This window comes from Coptis chinensis, chromosome 3, assembly GCF_015680905.1.
Source record: "Coptis chinensis isolate HL-2020 chromosome 3, ASM1568090v1, whole genome shotgun sequence".
NCBI lineage: Eukaryota > Viridiplantae > Streptophyta > Magnoliopsida > Ranunculales > Ranunculaceae > Coptis > Coptis chinensis.
Genome location: NC_141458.1, coordinates 102555207 through 102579882, shown reverse-complemented (window position 1 = coordinate 102579882; position 24676 = coordinate 102555207). Strand labels below are relative to the sequence as shown.

Here is a 24676-nt window from a genome sequence, read left to right as displayed (position 1 = left end):
TAGTAAAATTGGGATTTCGGATGCAGATGCGGCACGACAGTGGTAATATCGCGCGCCATTGCAAATGTCACCCCAATTTTTTTTTTTAATTTTGACCAGCACACCGTGCCATTACTAATGTCGGGCGACACTATCACTGTCACGCGCTCCAATGGAAAAAAAAACCCCACCCGTCCACCCGACCATAGGAGGCTTTTCTTTAGTAGCTTGTTCAATGATTTCTATGACAACCCTTTCAAGACCAAAAGGTTCAGAAACACATACCCACATCTTCAGCTCAAAGTTACCCGCCACATTTTCTTCGCAGAGAATTAATTGGGCAAGAGTTGTTTTGCCAAACCCACCTGTTCCAATTAACTATAGATATAACAGGGACTTGAGAGTGAATTTCATCATGACTAGCCTCCCCGAGTAGCTTGCTCACTATGATTTCTTTATCAAGATCACGACCACATATCCCCGCCACGTCAACAATGGAGCTAGTGATTTGCCGAGGTTCCACGTGACTTTGATTTTCAATAAGGTTCAACTGATCCTTGTCTTGGGATATCTCATCTAACCTCTCTCTTATATCCTTAATCAAATGAGCAATGGCGTATGACCACACGTTTAGAGCAAGAAAACAGAGAGAACAAGTGGGAACGTACCCTGTCGGCAATGTGATAGCTATTAGAGCAAGTCCAATGGGGGGCTATATGGGCTACTAAAGGCAAATATAGCACCCCCAACCACAAAAATGTCATTCCATGAGGCTGCTAAAAGAGTCTTAAATTTTGAAGAAGTTAAAAATCCAGCCAAAGTTAAGACCTTCGCTAGCAGCTGCTATAATAAGTTCGAGAGACAGACGGCAAAAACTGTGTTGTCCGTCCAAAAAAATTCAATTTATGTTACAAAATAATGGACGGACAACAGAAACTATGCCATCCGTATCATTTAGCACTTCAAAACAAAAAAAGCGATTGGATTGGTTTTTTTATTTTGAGGAGCCAAATTTGGTTGGGCAAGCTAAAAGGCCTATGTGGCACTTATGTGGCACTTTTAGCAGCCCAATTTAACAGCTCTCCATTCGACTTGCTATTAGTACTAGGTCGATGGACCTTTGAGATGAGAATTATAGTGTTCCATTCATCCAATACATCAACAGTTTGGAATACTCAAATACTCAAATAGGCTATAGCGAAGCGTAACTACAGTTTACAATGCATAAGTTTACAATGAGACAAGTAAAAACAGAGTAAAAGATCAGAGAAAGACTGATTGACTTCCAAGTTTGAACAAAGATTATTCTAAACAGACAGAAAAACAAAAGGCGCAAACTCATATTCTTAATAGTTCAAACCGCACACAAGTTAATTCCAAGCCTTAAAAGCACATAAACAACATTCCTAAACAAACGAACTGGAACAAAGACACAGAAGATCTAAGCACATATCACTCATGAACCATAATATTCTAAGATCTAAGCAATCTTCACTTCAATAGTCTTGGGCTTCTTTGGCTGAGGTGGTGGAACCTTCTCAACAGTCACATTAAGCACACCATCTCGACAAACAGCAGAAATCTTCTCCGTATCCGCATTATCTGGCAATGCAAACTTCCTCATAAACTTCCCAATCCTCCTTTCCATCCTCAGATACTTAGCCCCTTGTTTCTCTTCTTCCCTCTTTCGCTCACCAGTGACCACAAGCACATTGTCTTCCTCCAACTGAACCTTGATATCACCAGATTTCAGTCCCGGCATGTCGATAACAAACACATAGGAATTCGGGTACTCTTTAATGTCTGCTGGTGTTGCTGCCATTGCCTTTGCATCTCGAACGTAAGTGCGTGTTGGTGCATTGGATGACTTCTCGGATTCATCAGACATGTCCATCATTTGGTGAAGAGTTGAGAGGAGTGGGGCCTCAATGAACCTCAAATCCATGTTGCTTTCAAAGAAACGAATGTGACTTTTTTGAGTAGTTGATTTGTTTTGTTATGATTGAAGGATGAGTGAGAGGTATGGTTTATATACAAGTGGAATTTTGGAATAAAAATTTCTAGAAGTTGGAAGAATTTGTTATAGAACTTACTAGAAGCTAGGTCGTTCATTCGTTCTAGATGTTCGGGCCCAGAAGACAATAGAAGGTTCTACATAGTTCTAGTTCATTACTAATGCATTATCCTTTGGGCCGGATCCGTAAGTTGAAACCAACCAAGGGCCAATACACCCTTCAAAATTTCTGGTAAGATCGGCCCATCTCGCATCGTCGAAATCAGTATCCGAATTTGAACCCGAATATGAATCAAACCAAAATCTTCAATCCGAATCTGATCTAAATCCGATCGGATAACACTAAAAATTTTAAAAAAAAAAAAAAATCAAAAATTATATCCAAATCCGAATTATTCATAATCAGATCAAACCCAACACGATTTCCTGCCTAGTTTTTCTGAGTTTCTTTGTTTGAACTTTAAAGCGGCCTTTCTAAAGTTTTAATCACACAACTCTTGGTATTATTAGTTTTTTTTTGGGTAACTAAAACTATCGCTTAGAGATATGGTCACAGACTTATTAGTAGTAAGATAAATATATTTTAATTATGAATGAAAACAAGTGGATATTCCCTATTATTATATATTTAACGAAAGATCACCGGCATATATGTTTTCCGAAATCGAAATTTCACATACCTGGCATATGCACGACACGTGGAGTGTAACAAAAACCCTAAACCAGCCACCCCATTTTTTCATTTCAAAACACGGCAGAAGGAAAGAGAAGAGAATGGTTTGGTTTCAATGCGAGGATTGTGGAGAGAACTTGAAGAAACCAAAGTTGGCCAACCATTTCCGCATGTGCTCTGCAAACAAGGTCTCTCATCTTACTTTGTATGTTTTTTTCATTTGATTCGTTAACTCAATCTTCATTTTTATGCAGTTATCATGTATCGATTGTGGTCAAACATTTGGTCAGCAAAGTGTTCAATCTCACACCCAGTGCATTACCGAAGCGGTAACCATTTTACTGTTCTTATTTTTTATTTTATATATATGCTTTTATAATGATAAATGGGTGACTCGTTTTCAGGAAAAGTATGGTCCAAAGGGTCAAGTGAAAGCTTCAAATGATACACCAGCTAAGATTAATAGTAACTCCAACAAAAAACCCGATGTGGATATAAATGTTGGGTTATCTACACGTCCTCCCTGGTTTTGTAGGTGAGTACGGCTTTTCTGTTTCTTGTTTTGAATATATTATATTAGCTGTTAAGTAGGTGAACTAACAAGTCCCTTAGGAGTCTGTTGTGCCAATGTGTTAACATATCTGATAACGAGGAAACATAGACTTTAGTTGCCACTTGTGAGTCCTTGACAACACTAACACTCTTTTTTTAACATATGGTGGATTGTAAGTGAGTTTAGTTGATCTCTCCCTGATGGAATGCTCTAAAACGAGACAAAGTTTCAATTCATCTCTCCAATATTTAATAAGTTTTATGTAATTTTTATCCTACATACTCTTTTTTTATCCTTTAGTTTGTAATTAAAGACAATTTGATTTCCTTTTTGGCGAAAACAAAAAAATTAAACCTACATACTCTTTTTTTATCCTTTAGTTTGTAATTAGTGACAAAAAATTTATGTACTAGCAACAGGCATCTTAATCAAGTATGCCTGTCAAGTTCATTCCCACAGTAAGTTATCCATTGGCTATGGTGGTGATAAGAATGACATTTTGAGTGAGACAATATGATTTTTTACTTTTTTGACAATACCATAATAAAGAAGAAATTGTTCTGTCAAGAATGAGGCCAGATTCCTAAAGATTCTTGAGTATTGCCAAACTCGTCAAAAGTTTACTTTACCCCCTCCCCCCTCTGCAAGCTAGAGCTTTAATTATCTTGTCCGGTAGCGAGTGGCAGTTATTAAGAAGTTGGAACTGATTTGGGCTATTCTTTCAGCATTGTAGTTTGGGACTTTGATAACATAAAATGGTATGGGTTCCATTTTTAGTGGTAGTTGTTCAGTTTCTTAAACTGCTAACGTTCTAATCTATGAGTAGAATATGAATGTTTCACATGTGCTGTTTTTCTTCATGGGTTCGGTAACAATGGCAGCCTGACACATGCAAAACTAAGAAAGATGAAAATTGGTTAGTTATGTACTCGTGGACTTTTTTTTTTGTGTCTTGTCTTCAAAAGCCTAAGTGACGCTCGATAAATGAAAGAGGAAAATTGGTTAGTTATGTGCTCATGTGGACTCATTTTTTTGTCTTGTTTTCAAAAGCCTCGAGTGACACTCAATAAATGACATCTGAGTATCTGACCTCCTAATTGTGGGTTTCACTTCTCAGATAGAATTTACAATGAAAAGCCGACCACTTTCTGCTCACATGTATACTAATTGTTAATAGTATTTCTCGTTTCTCATATCTTTATTGACTCAAATGATCATATTTTAGTTTGATGAATTGATGTTAATTGCAGCCTCTGCAATACCACTACTACAAGTAAGCAAACCCTGCTCCTTCATGCTGAAGGAAAGAAACATAGGGCAAAAGCTCGAGCATTCCATGCTTCTAAACAGAAGGATGAAGTAACTTCCATTACCAAAGATTCAACAGGCGATCTCCCAAAAGAAGAATCTATTTGCAATAAGGGTGAAGAAGAATCAAAAGAGCATCATTTTTCAAAATCCACTGTTAAGCATACTGAAGAGCAAAATGGAAATAAGCCATTAGAAAAAAAGAGGAAAGCAGTGGACTCCGAAGATGGGAGTTCTAGGAAAAAGGAAGTTGGTAGGCATTCAGATGATTCAAGCAATGGTGAAGTGTTCCAAGCGAAAAGAACAAAAAAAGTAGATCCAGAAGCTTTGGCAAAGAAAAAGGAGCACCCAGATTCACCTGAAGAAGAGAAGATGGACTTAACAGGCGGTGCAAAAGAAGTTAACAATAAGAAAATCAAGTGGAAGAAGCTGATTTCTTCATTTTTAAGATCGGTATGTATTTTCTGCTACTTAATATCTGTCTACAACTCCTCTCACCAGAGATGAGTAATAACTAAGAGGATTGCTAACGTCCTGCCCCCATAAGGGGTAGGACCGTTCTACCCCACTTAAACCCAAAAAATATTAACTGGACAATTGTATAGCCGGTTGAACTTAAAATGATTTAATATTGGTCAACAAAACAGAAAAAGCAGAAGTAAACGTAGGAAGCTACAGGAAATAAGAATACAACCATATTCAATTACATCATTTTCAGATCAAAGTTTCTTTCTAGAAGATGGAGTTAGTGGAAACGGACGGTAATGGAATCAACAAATTAGGAACACAATTGGTTATGCCCAGCCTTGTTATTTATAGAACATTTTTTTTTTGCTTTCAATCCATTCTTCTCTTTTATTTTTGAAACTTTCATCTAAAACAAGAATTAAACATTTTACATGGGCCTGTTTTTCATTCTTTTTGAAAGTTTGGATTGATGATGGAACTTTTGAGTTTGAGATCTTTCAATCTAATTTTGCATCTTTGTATCAATTAACAAATAACAAGATGCAGAAGAATGAGTAACTGCTTTGATTGAATGGACATTGGTTCTTCTTGACTATCATTTTTTATCAAATGTAGTGTTGTCAAGAAGATGAGTCTATGAGTGTGACTGTGAGAGAGAGAGAGACAAGAGAACTGAAAAAGGATAAATTATAAATGGATTATGATGTTGGTGGTGCTTTTCCTTGTTTGTATTGGTGGGAGCCGGAGGATGGAGGAGGAGCAAAGAAGTGGTGGGCAGTGTGTTCACTTGTTGTGAGAAGATGAAATAAGTTTTTTTTAAATCTATTTGCTTTTCCAGTAAAAAAAAGAGAGATTGGTTAATAAAGTCATCAGGTAGTTTTCCTTGTCTTGAACTGGGGTAGAACTGTCCTCGCTCTTTATAGAGGCAGGACGCTAGCAATTCTCAATAACTAATATAAGTTTTATCTACAAAATCCTAGGGCATAAGTCAAAACAAGATAGAGCATTTTTTTCTTGGGTATTTTGTGATCCAATTCTTTTAGAGTGTGGGTAACCGATCGAATAGGGAGTTATCTTGTATAGCATCTAATTACTTACTGGCGTCCTGTTGAAGCAGAATCCTGATGGTGCTTTGAAGATGAGGAAATTGCAGAAACTTGTTTTGATGTCCCTCCAGGAATCTGGCCACAATGATGATGAAGACCAGCTCAAAGAAAAACTAATGGCAAAGGTAATGTTAGACAAAAACCCGAATAAACGTTTCAGTCTTGCAAATTCACAATTTTGCAACATTTGATGCAGATTAACTCCAGCTCAAAATTCGTGTTTGATGATAAGCGTGTTCATTTGGCGGTGAAAAGCTGAGGTAGATACTTGTTGTAGCATAGAAATTTCTTTGACAGTCCGTATTCGTTCAAATTGTTGTCATTTGATCAAGAAATCTACAGATTTTCGTTGTGCAATTCTCATCCTAATTCACAAGATTGTTTTCATTTCACTCCTGTCTTTTCTGCTACTAGAAAAGTTTTCGGAAAGAAATGTTGGACTAAATCATTTACATTTAGTTGATGTGTCCTAGATGAGTGAAACTTTTTTCCTGTATTCATGCAGGCTTCTAAGTGTTTGAACTATTTTTCTTCTTTTATGCTATATTGTTAATTGATATATTTCCAGTGTTTGAAACAGATTGATCTTGGAAAGTAAATTGAGACATTCTTTTATGCTATATTGTTAATTGTTATATTTCCAGTGTTTGAAACAGATTGATCTTGGAAAGTAAATTGAGACATTAAATTTACTGGTCTCGTAGCTCTAGTTTTGTACTTTTGTCAACAGAACATCATTGAAGAAGACCACTGGTGTTCCTGTTAAAATATTGATCTTATCTTATTTTCTTTTCGAGATTTTTCTCCCAGTAATTTTTATTGGAGACGTGTACCTTCCCTGCTGCTTTATATACAGTATATATGAGTACAGGTACATAGTGTTCGGGCCATGTACTCATTTGTCTAAGTTGTATGCATGAGCATTTCAACTAGCATCAGTCGGTCTAAATTCTGAACTTATTTTGAGGCGCTGGAAAATGCATCATATCCATTCTGACTTCTGAGTTTCAGATATTCTGAATTCCATTAATGCTTCTGAGTTGCTAGTTTATAGCCTCCTGGATAAGAATGCAAAAGCCCTGCTTCTAACTGTCTTTGCCAGTAGTCTTTGTGTTGCTGCTACGATTTGTGTTCCACACTTCTACCTCCTCTATAATACCAGCAACTGATTGCTGCAAGATATAGGTGTTCTGTTGTTAGGGTAGCAATGATATGTCCATGTCGCTTGCTGTTGAGGAGAATCTTGATGTTTGGCATGAAGGCTCTTCTTGTCAGGGACAAATGTACCGTTTATGTACTGTTGCCAACCCATGGGCATACACTATTATCTTGGAGTTACACAACCAAAACGGTAGACCATCTTCCACAAAAGCTGTCCACAATTTCTAATCTCACCACTGCTGCATCGAAGTAACTGTTTAAATGAATTATGTTCAATTCTTTAATTTGAGAGCAAATTTTGATGGTGGGAAACCTTGAATAAAAGCTGGTGGTCAAGGTGTGAAACAATGAAGACCAAAATAACTCAAAATTATCTGCTTACCAGTCATTCCCAAACTAAATTAAGTTTGGAGGAGCCCATACAAATTTTTTCTACATCGGCGCCATTTCTTCAAGGGCAAGCTTAAAGTCTTTTTTCTTAACCAAATATTCAAAAGCACCCAATGTCTAGACTTCTTCTCCCTCTAATTGCTTCCATCTCCAGCACCTCCGCAACACCAATAGTCACTTCTTCCCTGTTTCCTCTATTTCACTGCTTCATCTCCACCAAATTGCCCACCTATTTTTCTCTGACGAACTAAGACCATTAGTACCTTTACCACGCCTTTAGTGGTAAAGGTGGAAGGGGCGTTGGTGGACAGAATGGTAATGGCAGCGGTTCACAGCCGTGTAAGAAACAAAGCTCCCCAGCATAACTGGGCACGGCCACATGCTTACAATTTTGTTGAGTAATTGACGTTAGATCAGTGCGCTTTACCCGATTCAGACATATTCAGCTCCTTACCAAGTTACTCACTTCTAACCAATGTAATTCCTTCGTAGAGAGGAAACGTACAGAAGGTTCCAAATTTCGTTTATATGCCAATTTGTAAACACGATCATCATACTTGCCTAACGACTACCTATTAATCATGGGCTTCATAGCAAAAATAAGTTAGAGCAAAAAAGGTCAATCAAAAAATCTATAAAAACCGAAATGAACTGTTTTCCGGCCTGGACATTTAGATACTGCCATTCTGAGTAAAAAGGAATAAGAACAGCTACAAAGAAGATTTTTTCTTTATTATTTGGTGTTGATTTAGGTGATCATGGCATTTACCAAGGCATGAGACTTTATGTTCCATACTAAGCAATGCAGTGTATGTACATATTAATATACACTCTCCCATATGAAAAAAGAAAAAAAACAGGTCATCAAGTACAAAACTATCGATTTACACATTCCCTTTAAGGCACTATATTCACTTTGCTCCTCTACCAATACAGGATTACAGGTAATCTACACTCAATTAACCCTGATTTTCTGGAGGCTCGCAGACTGAAGATGAAGGTCGATAAGTAGATTGAAAAGGACTAGAACATAAGCACCAGTACTGTAATCAGGAGCACAACAGAACATACCAGTGCCTGCAACAATTATGGCACACCATTAAAAGATGTGTACTACAAGGTAAACTTTCTGTCAAAAGTAGATAAATGCTTTGTCTAATGCAAACTCTTAAGAATATAAACCATTTTCTCTGAGTTGCACGAAATTTTCATTTCCCTCTCTCTACCAAAGGAATAAGTATGCTCCACCAACTATATGCTTAAGAAAGACCAATATCCTAACCGTGTTTCTTCATCGTTAAAAGGCAAACCTTGACAAGTTGACAATCATCTATCAACCCCTACTTCTGATTTTATATATCCAGCAGAGATACTCACAGCAATAGCAGAGGCTGCAAGGCCCGGTCGCTCCCTTATATCTTTGCGGTAATAGTTCCCAAAGTAGAGAATCGTGGCATAGTACCACATTAGCGGGAATGCAAATCCTAGTAAAAAACTGCGAAGAGATGTGCAATTTTAAGCTTAATATAGTTCACAAGGTGCAGAATCATAATCAAATAGCACATGGTAGAAACACTGAACCTAATAGAAACTGCAAAGAGATGGGAAGTTGTGCGAAAAGTTATAATGCAAGGGAAAGAGAAGTCTACTCACGAAAACCATCCTATTCCACAGCCAAAACATGGAAGGGGTTTATCATATAATCCTGGTTGGTAGTCTTCTGCATCTCTGATTAGGGTGTACTTCCCTTTTTCACGTTGTGAAATATCAATATCTTCCCCTGCATTCATTAAAACATCTCTCAGCTCTGTTTCAGACAATGGTGAATTAAACCGGTGCATGTATCAGTAATTCTAGTAAGTAAAATGGTTGTGTACCAATAAAGAAATAAAAATAAATAAATAAATAATGTTCTTATCACAAAAGGGTCACCATGGAACAGTAGGAAACAAATCAAACATAAAAAAGTAAGGAATCACATATAATTTAATGGTCCACTTTGTTCGGTCTATTATGGAAGCAGTTATGATGGTTCAGATAAGATATTTTAGGTTTTTGCCAAGTAACAAAGTAAAAATTAAAGCTTCCAAGTGAATTAACATACCGAATAATGTTAGCCAATCAACATTAAGTAGAAGGAAATGCAGGAATTAGCAACTACTTGCAACCTGTAACATTTCTGTTTTCATTTTCCCACTTCCCATAACTAAGTATCTTGAGCCACTAAAACAGCCTATCCTCGATTTTCGTTTGAGCTTAGAATCAACCCACACATCCTAATCACTTAGGAATTCAAGCGAAGAAAGCGGAGATAAACATCAGTGTTCCACAATGCAATCTCTCTCAACTCTAGGAAGAACAAAGAAGACGAACTTAGGTAAGGACATTCAGATTGAAGAATACCGGGGTTCTAAACTAGATAGGTATTTTGAATCTGGTTAATCAATAGAAACAATATTTGCGAGAGAAAAGAGTGCAAGTACAACAAGAATCATAGATGCTCCTATTTCCTACACAAAAATCTTTTAACGTTTTTCTTGTCAATAGCAAGAAAAGTTGGTAAGCCTACTTAAATCGAAAAACAAGTTCTAAAGCTACTGTAGCATATTACCAAACCCTCAATTACAAACATTGGAAGTCCTGCATCACGTCCCTGAGTACATATTGCAAAATATACTAGCCAAAAGAAGTCCTAATTTCTAAGACACTCTTGATGGATCACTACCTTTGGACACTGAAAGATATCGAGCTGATGGCCTCAAAAGGTCAAGGTGCTTATCTGAAACCGTTCTCCCCAACTCAAGCCCATTTCTTAAACCTGTCACCTCCTCAACAGTAGCATCTGTTACACCAAGAAGGGCTCATTTATAATATACACTAAGATACTATGTACTTTACATATCCAGTTTGTAAATTCACGTGATCTTCTTTTTAGTTTGTATGTAAAATACCCAAAATGAAGGCCTACAAATTTGGGTTTCTGGACGCGAAATTTAAGGTTACAAACTTTAGAGCAGGAGAAACAATCTTCCATTACAACATGGATTATGTAGTGAGCATGACATGATTCAACCTTGATGTAAATAGAAATGTACTATCATGATAATTCAATATCAAGTAGAAGAGAACATGACATGAGAAAACAAATTCTAAAAAAAACAAATATTATTAGAGTCCACAAGTGTCCTAATGTGTCAAATTACATGTGAGCAACACAAATACGAGAACCTTTTGGAAGAGCAAATGTTGATGATTGTTACACTTAATTTTTTTGGATAATTAGATCACATTCGCCCATTTGACCTTAAGAAAACCACCCTGGGTCATGTCGCAGAACATCCTATGATATCGATCACAAAACATTTACATAAGAAGAAGATGCATATATCTAACAGAAATACTGTTTCTTCAATTTCAAGTAATATATAGACAAGAGTCAACATGTGCTCTAACGTGTCAAAGTACATATGACACGAAAACGTTTGATAGACGTAGGGTTCTGAATAAGATTTTAAAGTATATATCAACTGAGGATCTTGGCAAGCTGATTAGTGATTAGAAAATGTGGACCGTGAAAACAGTATATACTAGGAACTTAGGAGGTTCAGAAGGATTATTCAAGCTAGCATGAGAGAACCGAATGAGAGAAATCTTTCATATAGAATCAACTAAGTTATCCTGGAGTTATAAAATTTTAGGTCTAAAGCACAAGGAAAACAGCTATTCTAATTACAACGTACAAGTTAATAATTTCAGGAAGGAAAAAAAAATATATATAACATCTAACAAAGCCAATGTTGTGGAACCTCCCAAAAAAATTAAATTACGAAAACATGTAACAATTAAATTGAACAAGCTCCCATTTCTTTACTATATTTTTCATTTAATAATTTATAGATTTTTCGCTTAATAATGTACATTTTACACCACATGGAGTGGCTTAAGAACATGCAACAGTCATTTTTCTCCACCTAGTTGCTAGATCTGCCAAGGATAATATCTCCACAAATATTTCTGTCAGGTCACTGAAGACATTAAATGACCACAAACTTTTGAGTACCCCCTCACTTCTCCACTACCACAGATTGAGCTTTCATGAGCCTAAGCGCTTTGCATTACAATTAACAAACCAGCCTTCCAAAATCATTTCCTTCCGAAGAAAAACTTTCTCAATTTGGTATAGTAGCATCAGAAATAGAGATACTACGGCGAAGAGTTTTAAAAGTGCTACCCACCAAAGTCATTCTTCCCCCTTTAGAACCTCAGCTTACCACTTGGTCAAAAATTCATGAGTTGCTAGCAAGTAGATCCAAAAATGCTATGTATGCACTACAACCACTGATGGAAGGTTACACGAAGGAAAACAATAGAAACTGCGCCCTTAATATTCTGCTACATCATAAAATTGATTCAAATCACCATCATCAATGAGAATTCTGGATGAGCTTATATGAAGCCTAAGAAAGTTGAATTATTATGAAGCCTAACCAAGAACCAACATTACCTACGATTTTCTACCACTAAATAAGAGAAAAAGGGATAAATGTGGTGTCATTTGCAAAATGGAGATAAGGAATTATTGAAAATTCCTCCACTAGATGCTTCAAAGGTCTGACTGGCATTCCAATTCTCGTCTTAAATGATGAATGCTCATCTTGCTTAAGCAATTAGTTAACAAGAAAAATCGAGGGAGCAGGTCTCAATGTCTTAATCTTCACCACATCTAACTGTATGGGACATTGTATGGTTACCCATTCAACATATAAACACCCCAAATGAACAACTTCATTTCCAACCTTAAATAGCTCTTCATCTCATTTTTTTCAAACCTTATGCTATATGACACCTACAACTACGGAGACACGCACTTCAGAAAAATCAACCAATGAAACATACTAATCAGCTTATATATCAACAATATATATCGCATATCTTACGAAGTTGTGCCAAAGCTTTAAGGACCTAAAGAAAAAGCCATGGACATGAGTCATATTACTCACATACATCTCAAAAAACTTATATTGACCAGGGTTGCATTTACTCCTCCGCAGAATAGGATCTCTTTACTTTTGAGGCATGCAGCTAAAATGCATTAAACCTAGATTTGAGGCGTATATGGGTTGGATGAAAGATACATCAGTGACGAGCACGGTGTTTGTTTGGTTTGATAGAATTCTCTCATTAACTAAATAAAACAAACATCCACGGGTCATTAAGACTAAATAAATACATAAATATATATGAAGAAAAGGTGTATTACTCTGAGCCATTTCTTTGGGGCTATGATTTCAGTACAAGGACTCCTCAATTAGTCATAAAGTATCTGCTTCAAGGAAAATAAGAATTACATTCCCCCAGTGTAAACCTAGAAAAATTATTTATATTGAATGATACATAAACGTTACCTCAGAAGAAGAAACCTATCCTCAGAAAAATGGTTTTATTCTGCCTTCTTAAAGACTCCCAACAACCGGTTTTTTATCTACTTTCTTCTAGTCTACCAGTGGTTTTATTCATTCACAATTAAACTTTACCCACTCGTTACGTTTATATCTTTTCTTCCTAAATAAATAATCAAATAAATAATCAAATGTGTGGGCCACTTTTCTTTTGCTGGTCCCACCATTTACTTCATAATTGTTTAGTATTTCTTTTTAAACAAAAAGTTAAGGGAGAAGCTTCTCTGCTAATTTTAATTCTATTTCACTTTTTGGAGTCAAAAATAATTGAGTATGGTGGATATTCTTTTGGTATGTAGATACCGTTAATCGATCAGCCTATATTTATTTCCATGTCAATTGTCAGACCCAACGATCACGAAATGATTCCAACTGAGCATTTTGAATTGGCTAATAAACATCGGGTGCACTTCTGAGGATTATTTGCAAATGTTTCGGAGTTGTCTAACGTTAAAATGGCACTTTTCATTTCTAAGTAGTGAGTGAACATTCCACAGTATAAAATAAGATGATTGATCACCTGTTACCTGAATAATTTAAGACTGATAAGTGTGTGAATTAGTACTAACTCACCTAACTAAAAGGTATGTTTTCTTGCATAGAATGATAGAATATACCTTTTATTTGAAAGTAACAAAAGTTTATTGTTGAATGTTCTAATATAATCATTTTGTACAGTCATATTTTAGAACTTTCCAAGACCTCATTACTCATTTACTCCTTGATAAGGGTGTAAAACGGGCCGGCCTATTAGGGCAATGTTAAAATTGTAAAACCCTAACCCTTACTTCGGCACTTTCTTTAGAGAATTGAGGGTCGGGCTTGATTACTCTCTTAAATTCTTTATTTACAGTATAATAGTGCTAAATTGATACGCTATAAATTAATTATCACGTTTAAATAATATATTTTCTCAATTTTGACTTTGGTTAATGTACTTAATTAATAATTTGACTAAATTTTGCAAGATAATAAAATTCAAAAGTTTCATTCTTAGGTTTTATATGCCAATATGATGTATTTCATGAATCAATAAGATGTATATAAAACCAAAAATATGATGTGGTATTATAGGTTGTAGAATAACTTATGTTTGATTAGTTGAAATTAATTAAAAACTTCATTACCATATATCAAGGATCATATCACATCACTCTGATTTATATTTTTATTTTTGTTTGTTTATATATGGAGAAGTGACCCGGTTCATATCCTGATAATAGAACAATTTATTATTTTGAATTTGATATTTTATGTAACGTCAGATACATCTTGGCGGCGTGGGAGTCAAAGTCTATACAAAACACTAATCCAAACCTTCTTTTAACAAAATATAAATAAAATTATTAGGAATGAAAGCATTTTTTCAAATTTGAAGAAGACCACGGATCTCCACCTAGAGATGCTCTTACAAATTCGAACCCGGAACCTACGGGTCTTGGGCTATCTACACTTCCACCATGCCAATTTCACAAGAATTGAAAGTTAATACAAGATTTAAAAAATTTTAAAGGTTAGCATTGAGGCTTAAAATTGAGGTCCCTTCTCTCCTCTATACATATTTCAAAGCCCATGGATTGGGCCAGGTGCCCTTAGGGCAATATGATGTATTTTGAGGGTCAAAAATTTTTGGTATTACACCCCTACTCCTTAACTACTCAAGGATCATTTTTATTTTTAGTTTGTTGTTCAACGGTTCATATTCTCAACATTCAACTTTCACTAACCGTTCTTTTTAACAAAATATAAATAAAATTACATAAAAAAGTTGTAAGGGTCTTAATGCAGGCCTTTGAGAGTTGGGCCAAGGCGGCCCTCAAATTGCATGAGGCTTAAAATTGAGAGTGTTTAAGCCCAGTTTCAACTTTCAACTTTCAACTTTCGTACTCCTTAACTACTTATTTTTTAAGCGTTGTTCAACTTCTCAACATTCAACTTTCAACTTTCGTAATATGAGTGATTTAAGTAGACATTTACTCCAACAACTATTTCTTTCACTTAGTCCCAGTTCAACATATACATACTATGATTTAGCTCGATGCTAACTTAGCAATACGGTGCATGGCTACTTATTGTATCTCACAACTATAATAAGCCTTTTATTTACAACTCATGGACGTCATGGTCCATCTTCCTTCATTACCTTGCTGGTAAATTTTGCCTTGGGCAATAACTGGCGTTCAGACGACCCATCCTGCTTATGCTCGGTCAGTCTGTTGCATATCATCAGAACGTATTGAGCAAGCGAGCTGGGGTAGTTTTATATCTCTGCTTTGTGCTTGTTGAATTTCAGTTGGCAATTTGAGGTGGAAATACTCTTACAAAGCCTTTTTGGATGATAATTTTACAAAGTAACTGCATCGATAGATAATGCTAAAGCAGTAAAGCACCTGAAAATTATACATCATTTCCTTAAGTTGGAAAATGTTAGTCTAGGAAATGGATGCAGTAAAACATGCTCTTTTAGCATCATAGTTCATACACATGTACTTAACTTGAATAGATTGTTGATCACACTCTCAACTCAACTTGGTATAGCAAGGAAAAATACAATAAGTGACTAATAAACTATATGTGTATATGTCGTAACAAGGAAAATTAGATAGCACAATCTTTGAACACGACACAATAAATAAGTTTTTGTTGGGACTTGGCTGCCGCATAAACAGAGCATGCAGTTCCATCACATTTTTCAAACAGTATATAGCTACAACTTTGGAAGGTTTGGTATATCTTTATAGTGCAACCTAAGAGCATGAGCCATGAGCTGAACTCCATATTGCAGACGACTAGCAATGTAGATTACTGGGGAGTGCACGTAAGTAGGCGATAGCGTGAATTGATAGTGTTGCAGAATCATCGTAAGGGCATTCTTGGCTTCAGTCATTGCAAAGTTCATACCAACACAAGTTCTAGGTCCTAAACCAAAGGGTAGATAAGCCTACTTATTGTCGGTTTGTAGCCGTCACCACACATTCAGCAAATCTCTCTGGGTTTAATAGATAAAACATCTTCTTCCCATATTTTAGGGTCACGGTGAATTGCTAGGTTTGGTTTGTTGGAATAATTAAGTCTATATTGGGTTGAATGAAGGATTATATTGCCCATTTTAATTCCTTTGCAACACTTCATACAATGGACACCGTACCCCTGGAGGCTTAATACTCAGAGATTAATAAAGGATCATATTTATTTGCAAGAGAAGAAGAAAATTCAGTCTAGATATGATCTGTAAATTTGAGAATAGTATGGTAACATTTTGAAATGAACAAGTACAACTCCATTGATAACCTCTTTTCTGTTCATCGAATAAAATAGATAACCTCTTTTTTGCCTTATCTTTCCATTCTGTATGAGTTGCTAGAAGTGGGCGTGTCAATGCGAGTAAACTGGTAGTTTTTCATTACCAGCTAGGTACATTGTTTGGACTCTGGAATTCATCAACCGTATCACTACAACAGAATTGTAGGGGAAAGACACATTCTGGTGCGTCTTTTCTCATGAAGAACGACACAGGCAAAGCATCGGACTATGACCCGTTTATTGGGCTGTCTTTTATTTTAAAAGACACATACAAAAGTGTCATCTGGCTCACCAAATTGCCTTGTAAAATGATGTTTCATTGTATGTCTTTTTATAGCTTTGGGGTTCTTTTAAAAAAATAACACAAAAACCTGGTTGTTCAGACTCACTAGAGCTTCCCTATAATCAATAACCCTACAGTAACCTTCCAAATAAAGCAATGCCAAGACACTAAAATATTATATGAATATCAAAATGAGCATTCCAGAACATTTGTTTTGTATGTAGTTCAATCACCTAGTATTGAGCTAATTGAATCACCTATTACAACAATAAAAAATGTTATTTTCCTACTAAGTTTCGCTTTGCTAGTTGCCTCGATCTAAATCCTCCACAGCTCACTAAATGCCCAAATCCTCCACAACTTGCTAATTGCACGCATTGCCATTTTCTTCACCTGATTCACAAGGAACATTTTAAATTAATAACTTCAACAACCAAATCCAGTTACTTCATCAAATAAGCTTATGATCTATAGGAGTGACCAGAATTTAAAGGACAATCAATTTTCTTGATTTCAGTCTTCTACATACACGACCAAGAAAAACCTAAAAATAACTCCATAAATGTAACCTAGAATCAGATGGTGTATATTCTTTGTCACAGTTGTACAGATTCTCATGCATGATGGATCTACGCCAAACCAGAGTCACTATCAAATTTAGGTGGACACCGAACTATGTGCATACTTGTTTTATTCCTGGGGTTAGAGGGAGGTTGCTAGGCAAGTAATGATTTCACTGACTATTCAAAAAGAATACAAGTTCCAGCAAGGGAAGTATATAGAAGTTACTACAGACTTCGTCTAGAAGTCCTCAATATCCTAAAAATAGAGAGGTTGAAAACAGATGTAGACAATTAAGACTTAAGATCGTGTTAAATGAAAATGATAGCTCACTTATCACAAAAGACACTATTTAACTAACATTGAACTAATGTAAAAAGCTAAAAAGTTCCCTAAAAATCTAAAAGAACAAATTGAAGCACGTCAACTAAAATATATAAAAGTTATTTCTCAACATGCCAAATATAAACCAAAGACAAAATAGACTACATTGAAGACATAAGATAACCTGATCATAAAAGGGCAGAGCCAACATCATAATATATTAAGTTATATAGGAGTAAAGATAATAAACAACGTCATACCTAAATAAAACGAGTAAAAATGGTTGGCCATTTGACTGTTGTAGGAAAATTTAGCTCTTCAAATGTCTTTTTTGACCCAAACAATCTCTTGCTACGACTGAGGACAAGAGAAACTTGGACATTGTACATTTCCAGGGAGGAATCAACGTTCATATTAGCAAAAAACATTCGCTTTTGTTGCTCGTCCCTTTGCAACCACTTCCCTATGCACGTTCAACAATTCACACAACTGCATACCATGTGAATAGTTTCCATGGGATTGTGTATTTGTTGGTTCCCGTACCTACAAAACAAATATACATTAGCAAAGAATATCAAACTAAGCAAAAAGCACTTATGAAATCCAGCAAATGTAAGTTAAGTAAAGTACACTAGATGTTGATGTATCAGCAACAGCGCTCTTTGTACATTGATCTTTTATTTCCATCAGGATTTGGGTGAGCGTAATCATATGTTTCTCTATAGTCCCAACCCGCTCTTCAACCATAGTGCGTTGTTGAGTCTCTTGGTGAAGCTTCTCTTTAGCAGGACCTGATGCTATGAGAGAAGTTTTTGACACGCCAACACCCATACCAAGCACATGACCATATTGATCGGGACCACATACTAGTGCAACTAGATCATTGTCCAAGTCCAAATCAATGCTAGATGGGTCATCTTCAATTATAACATTAATTCTTGCCTGTTACAATAGAAAAACACCTGTGAATCTATTGTCTAAAGTTGTATTGAATCAAAAGTTCAGAACATATTCCTTACAATATTGTCTAAAGTTGTATTGCCACGCCCATACAGATTCTTGCCTGCATTATAGAATATGAAGTCAACTTAAATATCAAATAACCCACCATCCTCTCCGGTGCAAGAAAAGAACCATCTTTGCATGTATGGATAGCCATGTATGAATGTGTTCGGGTGATCTTAATATTTGGGTTCTTCTTTTTCTGGAAAAAAAAAAAGTATATAATAACCGGTTTAGAATAGAAATTGGTTTTATGGCTTCACATAAACTGAGATGTAAAGGAACATACCAAATTATGGATGGTGCTTGCTGCTCCTCTCCTTCCTGATGTATGTAATAATTTCAAGGTTTTTCTTGAGTTCTTGCCCACTAGCCGCATTCGCTTCCTAGAAGGTTTTGCTTCATTATCCACAAACCTGTCCCAATCTTCGCGCTTCACTCCTTCTGGGCAGTGCCTCTTTCTTTCATCGTCATTGTCATACTTATCATAATGTTTAACTCGAAGCCGATGGTTGTACTCCCTCCAAGACTTAGCAAACTTCTTGAGTTGACATTTCTTGTACACTTCAGCAATACCATACTCATCCTGCACAACATAACATTTACTTGAGAATAACATTTACAAATCCATTCACTTTATCAAGAACAGGGTCCACTCTCTTGCTCCTAATAAAAACCATGCACCAATGTAGAAAGACAACAAAGTTAATGTTAAGAACTTAACATCGTAAACTAACTTTAATTTTCTTCCAAATCGATCTCTTAGTCTGAGAAGGCACATCCTTAAAACTTTCATAAAATATAAGACAATGGGTTTTCGCGGTTCCACCATGTGCACTGGAATAGCTATACGAATCATCTCCAACTGCTTGTCCATCCGCATCAAATTCAATTTTCTTATTTCCTATACAATCACAAAATCCAATCACTTCAAGTAAAGAACCCAAAAATTATTTTCGTTCTTTCCATGAAAAAATGCTATGCATATGTGATTGAGAGAAAAGTTTATGTACTAGAAGATCATCCATCATGCTAGCTTAAACTTGGAAAACACTTGATGACGACTGAAAAAGATAAAGTACACCCATTCAGAATTCATTATCGATGAATTAACTTTAAAGAAAAGGTTAAGCTTGTTTCTCAAAATTCATTACCACTAAGTTGCTAAAAAAATCGTGATATAAATGAAGGCATTGAACCTTGATGGCACATCCTAACACCTGATCCTGAAATTGGGAATAACTTTAAGCGATCAGGTAATGGTAACTTAGCGAGATTTTTAATCGTAAGATCAGGTAGGTGTTTCACATAGTTTTAGACTACATATTGGTCAAGTAAATCAACAAAAGGAAGATGTATGGAGTGGATGATCAGTCAAATAACTCAACAAAAGGAAGATGTATATAATTTTAGACTATATATATTGGCCAATTAATTTTCAAGTACCTGTAGTAACAGGATTAGCCAGTGAATCAGACTTGCATGCTCCATTTATCTCACTTCCCCTCTCAACATACAGTGATGCTTTTCCCTTTTCAACATTTCTTGTACCTTGGTTTGAGCCCTTAACACAAACTGTTAGTAGATAGCATATTCAATGAAATTGATTGACTTTAGCAATTTAGTAATGAAGATACCTTTGTCGTTGAATCGATAAATTGTACTCCACCATTTTCATTTCTAGTCAACGCAGCATATATTGAAGCCTTTTCTTTTTCAATTCTTTTTGTCCCTTGCTTTGAGCTCTTCAAAGTAATACGAGCTTTTAGTAAACGAAATTTTCGTAAAACTTGTATACCTTTAGTAATGACATTACCTCTCCCCTTGAAGTAGAATTATATATTCTTTGATTCATATCTCCAGCCAAAACATCCTATTTTGAAGCTTTTTCCTTCTTTGTTTTCTTTCTCATTTGTGCCGGGCTCTTTATATAACACAAACCGTTAGTAATCGACATACTTCATAAAACTTATGTACTTTTAGTTAATGATATTACCTCTGTCATTTCTTCATTAATATCTCTAGGCATAACAATATGTAATAGAGCTTTTTCTTTCTTAGCCATTTTCCTCTTTTTGCTTGGGCTCTTTACATAAAACAACACCAATAGTGAATAGCATATTTGATGACACTTAGTGACTTTCATATATTTAGTTATCAAAATATACCTGTGTGCTCTGAAGGTCTGCCATATCCTAAAGAAATGAAAGAAATTATTCACAATACTATAAGTCTGTAAAAGTATAACAAATGAACAGATGTACAATAACAACTGCTCAAGATGTAAGGGAGTATATGATTCAGATTTTAGAGATACAAGCTTAATTAACTTGAATAGCGAAAAACAACTTTTAAATGATATGTTATCTCTAAACAAGACTAATACAAACAGTGCCCACTTTTAAAACAATCTAACATTTATCCAAAATCAGAAAAAAAAAAAATTAAAAAATAAATAAATAAATAAAATAGCGTACTCAATGGTTCCTACTTTTCAACAAATATAAGAAGAACTGAGAGCAAAGAAATTAAAGCAGGTACTTATATTACTAATTATTTAACAAAAAATCGATTAAGTATGCAAGGGATTGATAGCAGTTAGGTACTTAGATATACACTTGTTTCATCAAATATAAACATATCTGGACAATGTGAGCCCTAACGAATCAAAACTCGATTTCAAAGCTAAATCAATTTTCAGATTCAGTACAAAATATGAACAATGACAACAGATTGGAACTACATACACTTGATTTGAATAAAAAATAACAAAGCATATCACAGTTAAAGCTTGATTGAATTTCAATCAAAACCTGTAAAATGAATTGAATCCTGGAGCTTGATTGATAAATGGACTGATAACAATCTACAAGAAAATTTGAATTATCACCGTTGCTTGTGAGCTAAAGAAATGAGAGGACGGTGAATAAAATTGAGAGAAGAACCTTTCAATTTGGAGATTCTAGGGTTTCTGATTTCAAATCGCTCTCTGAAAGGAGGAGACACAAATTCGAAATGAGGTTGAAGAAAAATATTTCACCCAAATGTGAGGAAATTTAATCTCTCTCGAATTTGATTTTTCCGAAATCCGACCGAAAGGAGGAGACACAAATTCGAAAATGAAAAAAAAGGTTAAAAGAAAAAATAGATATTAAAAGAAAAAATCTTATCTCACTATTGGCGGTTCATTCATTTTTAGTTTTTTTTTACTTCCAAAACAAAACAAAAACATAAAAACTTCCCAAAAAGCCCAAATGTGTTTTATTGAGCAAATTTACAAAAGAGAAATTTGCTTTTAATTTCCACACACGAAAAAAAGGTACCCAGGACCTCAACTGAGTAATGCAATGCTTGCTATGTGATGTTATTTGGTTGAAAACCTTATTGGTGTTGTGGTGATGGTTTTCTCACGTGCATGATTCCAAAAATAATTGAAAGTAAAGAGATCTTTGAAAACAAACAAATTGGAAATATATTTTGAATCCGAAAAAAATTGGATCGGACCGAAATTTTTTGGAAAAATTCGAAGGAGGTTATGATCCGATCGAAGTCACCCCTAAATTTAAGAGAGAAATTTGAGAGAAATGTATTTGGAACAAAACCTTATCACGTGATGATACTCACGTGCATGAGTGAACAAACGACCCATGAAATTAGGAACAAAGACACATGTATACGTGTCGATAGCAAAGACGCTTGACCAGGGTTACTTAAAGTGTCTCAAATATGCTGATTTGGTGGTGTATCTTCTATGGAGATCCTATGATCAATAAGCAATTCGATAACGCCTGATTAGCAAGAGACCTCTTGTCCTTGTCAGTCACCTGATTAACATCAATAAGCAATTCAAGAAAATCACACCTATAACATTCTGATTCTCTCATAATCTTCATTTTCGCTTTCGTATTTCCTATAAATTTCCGCGCGATCCATTCTCTAACAGTTTTTAAAAATGATCTTCAAACTCGGGTTTCACCTACATTCCGTTCCTATTGTTTAAAATCACCTTGACTAAATCAAGTTCGATCGCCGTACCGCAAAGTGTCCTTTAGGACCATACCAGTACAGGAAATTTTCGCCTATTGCCAAGCAACAAAGATTGCTAAATGAAATGAACGAGAGTGTGTGTCAAAAACTAAGAAATTTAATAACTTCAATAATATAACCATGCATCGTGATCCCTTTGTGTATGTGTGGTTGAATAATGGGAAAGATGGCATGCAACTGATGCAAGTACTTCACAGGTTTAGTCATGGACTCCACTTGCATCTTTGAAACTTCAGCGAGCTAATTTTGTGATTTGTAGTATATGAACAATAACTCGATTACAAATTGGTAATAAAGAGAGCAAGTAGTTGAGTGATTGCTAAGGGTACGGTAATAAACCAAAAGTTACAACAGAGAATCGTTATTCTTTTTTTCAGAAAAAAAAAAATTTGGACCATTTCTCGATTTGTGCGTGTCATCCTTGCGCAGGGGCCATGCTAATCTTCTCTGTATCGTTCCAATTTTAACGGATGTCCCCGAAGGGACAAACTCATGAGGCACTTCGACATATTATAAAACTTTCGGCGGACTATTCGCTGGTGGATGTGGGACTATTTGTGTTGCAAGTTTTCATCTGTTTCGTAGATTCCTCTTCTAGCCAATTTTTTGGCTGAGGTTTACCGTATTAACCGAGGTCCTAAGATCTAAGTGTGCTGTTATTAACCCTCCAATTGTTCTTCAGCAGATCCATTTTAACCATTTTCTTAGAAGCAACCAAACATAATAACAGTAAAGCAAATATGATCAAGTGCGCAACTCTCAAAGTCTCAATTCACACACGGCACACCCAATGAAATCAAGCAAGCCATCTTAATTATTCCTGCTTGGAGCCAAGAACCTCGATCTTTTGGCAGCTTGGTACCAGTCTTTGTGTAGAAATGTAGAATGGTCAAGAAACGTGTTACTGGAGTGTGAAAACTTTCGTACATAAAGTTCATAATGATTTTTTTTCTTCCCGCTAATCTACGTTCAGAATGAATAACTAATGCATCCAAGTAAATCATATAAATCACTAACGTAAAACCATTTCTACCTGAAAATAGATCAAACAAGGGTTATTTAGGTTTTAGTCCTATTTTTTATAGGGTATTTAGACTTTTGCCATAAAATTATCAATTATTAGGTTTATATCCTATTTCCATCTGTTGATTGTGAGTCTCATTTGTCGTGGTCAAACTATTTAATTCTCTTCAATTTTCTCAAATAACCAGAATACCCTTGGAACATGATTGTCACGCGACTTAAAATTAGGTAAAAATAGGACCAAACCCTAATTACCCAATTATGATAAGAGGTAAATCCTAAAAATGAGATTCTTGAAAGTAAAAACACGAGTTGAAATTGAACTGATGAAATCACCACGTGTCGAGTTGTTAGTGATGAAATTATCTACCATTTGACAAGTGGTGATTTCACGGGCACATGCTTTTCGTTTTTGTTGCAGATGTTCCTTGATACGTCATTCAATTGATGGCATGTCGTTACTTCTTGATATATATAGACTCCATTTGTCTATGAATGGCTCAATTTCATGTTTTTCTTGACTTAAGCTTCTTTGCTTAAAAAAGACATATTTATTAAAATAGGACCAACTATAACATCAAAGCACTCCTAGCATAACAGTCTCCATTGTATTTTCTAGCGCTGTGCCACAATTTATCACTTAGCGAGATTACCATAAAGCATGGACAATTTACAAACCAAAGAGTATATGTAACATGTTAAAAAGGAAGTCATAAATCAATCATGAGTAATGAGTAGACCATTGGAGCATCAACTAGTGGTTTCACCAATAACATCCTCACCATATGGGTTGTGAACGCAAGGAGAGCGTGGACTAGCAGGTTCGCCGATCTGATTTCCAGTATCTGCTACCGAATCTCCAAACTGAATAATGACATCGTACTTGCATCTATGTCTATGTGAGGTATGCGGTCTATGTGCATGTGATCTTGATATGTGAGCACAAATATGCTTAGTCTATATGGTTTTCGGCATTGCATTGAAGAAGGGAAATTAAAAAACTTGATAGAACCAAAAACATA

At 35.5% G+C, this 24676-nt stretch overlaps 4 protein-coding genes and 1 non-coding gene across 17 annotated transcripts; 1 reads left to right on the top strand and 4 right to left on the bottom strand.

Moving 5' to 3' along the window:
• Positions 1–1240: 1240 nt before the first annotated feature.
• Positions 1241–2117, bottom strand: LOC147512309 (17.3 kDa class II heat shock protein-like). Its single transcript, XM_086595294.1, has one exon. It carries the CDS (start codon positions 1922–1924, stop codon positions 1460–1462), a length of 465 nt encoding a protein of 154 aa, XP_086451420.1. The 5' UTR covers positions 1925–2117; the 3' UTR covers positions 1241–1459.
• A 578-nt stretch (positions 2118–2695) lies between these two features.
• Positions 2696–6721, top strand: LOC147512308 (zinc ion binding protein). Its single transcript, XM_086595293.1, has 6 exons — positions 2696–2854; positions 2921–2995; positions 3071–3201; positions 4470–4980; positions 6113–6226; positions 6298–6721. The coding sequence occupies exons 1-6, from the start codon at positions 2768–2770 to the stop codon at positions 6358–6360; spliced, it is 981 nt and encodes a 326-aa protein (XP_086451419.1). The 5' UTR covers positions 2696–2767; the 3' UTR covers positions 6361–6721.
• Positions 6722–8363: 1642 nt separating this feature from the next.
• Positions 8364–13352, bottom strand: LOC147512307 (uncharacterized). The gene is made up of 6 exons (XM_086595295.1): positions 13058–13352; positions 12913–12975; positions 10378–10494; positions 9306–9432; positions 9030–9147; positions 8364–8729 (listed from the first exon to the last, which is right to left on the bottom strand). The coding sequence occupies exons 2-6, from the start codon at positions 12920–12922 to the stop codon at positions 8676–8678; spliced, it is 426 nt and encodes a 141-aa protein (XP_086451421.1). The 5' UTR covers positions 12923–12975; positions 13058–13352; the 3' UTR covers positions 8364–8675.
• Positions 13353–16860: 3508 nt separating this feature from the next.
• LOC147512306 (uncharacterized) lies at positions 16861–21616 on the bottom strand. 13 transcript variants are annotated; one of them, XM_086595287.1, is made up of 13 exons: positions 21530–21616; positions 20753–20779; positions 20581–20670; positions 20401–20508; positions 20222–20329; positions 20031–20148; positions 19742–19810; positions 19309–19488; positions 18874–19170; positions 18691–18786; positions 18213–18524; positions 17843–18125; positions 16861–17090 (listed from the first exon to the last, which is right to left on the bottom strand). In XM_086595287.1, exons 6-12 carry the CDS (start codon positions 20073–20075, stop codon positions 17997–17999), a joined length of 1128 nt encoding a protein of 375 aa, XP_086451413.1. In that variant the 5' UTR covers positions 20076–20148; positions 20222–20329; positions 20401–20508; positions 20581–20670; positions 20753–20779; positions 21530–21616; the 3' UTR covers positions 16861–17090; positions 17843–17996. The 13 variants fall into 13 exon arrangements, with proteins under 13 accessions (XP_086451413.1, XP_086451408.1, XP_086451412.1 ...); XM_086595282.1 differs by lacking the exon at positions 19742–19810 and having other exon boundaries at positions 19322–19488; positions 21530–21564; XM_086595286.1 differs by lacking the exon at positions 21530–21616 and having other exon boundaries at positions 20753–21517.
• Positions 21617–23014: 1398 nt separating this feature from the next.
• On the bottom strand, positions 23015–23117 carry LOC147512305 (U6 spliceosomal RNA). Its single transcript, XR_015219709.1, has one exon. It is a non-coding gene; the product is annotated as a U6 spliceosomal RNA (small nuclear RNA).
• Positions 23118–24676: the final 1559 nt, after the last annotated feature.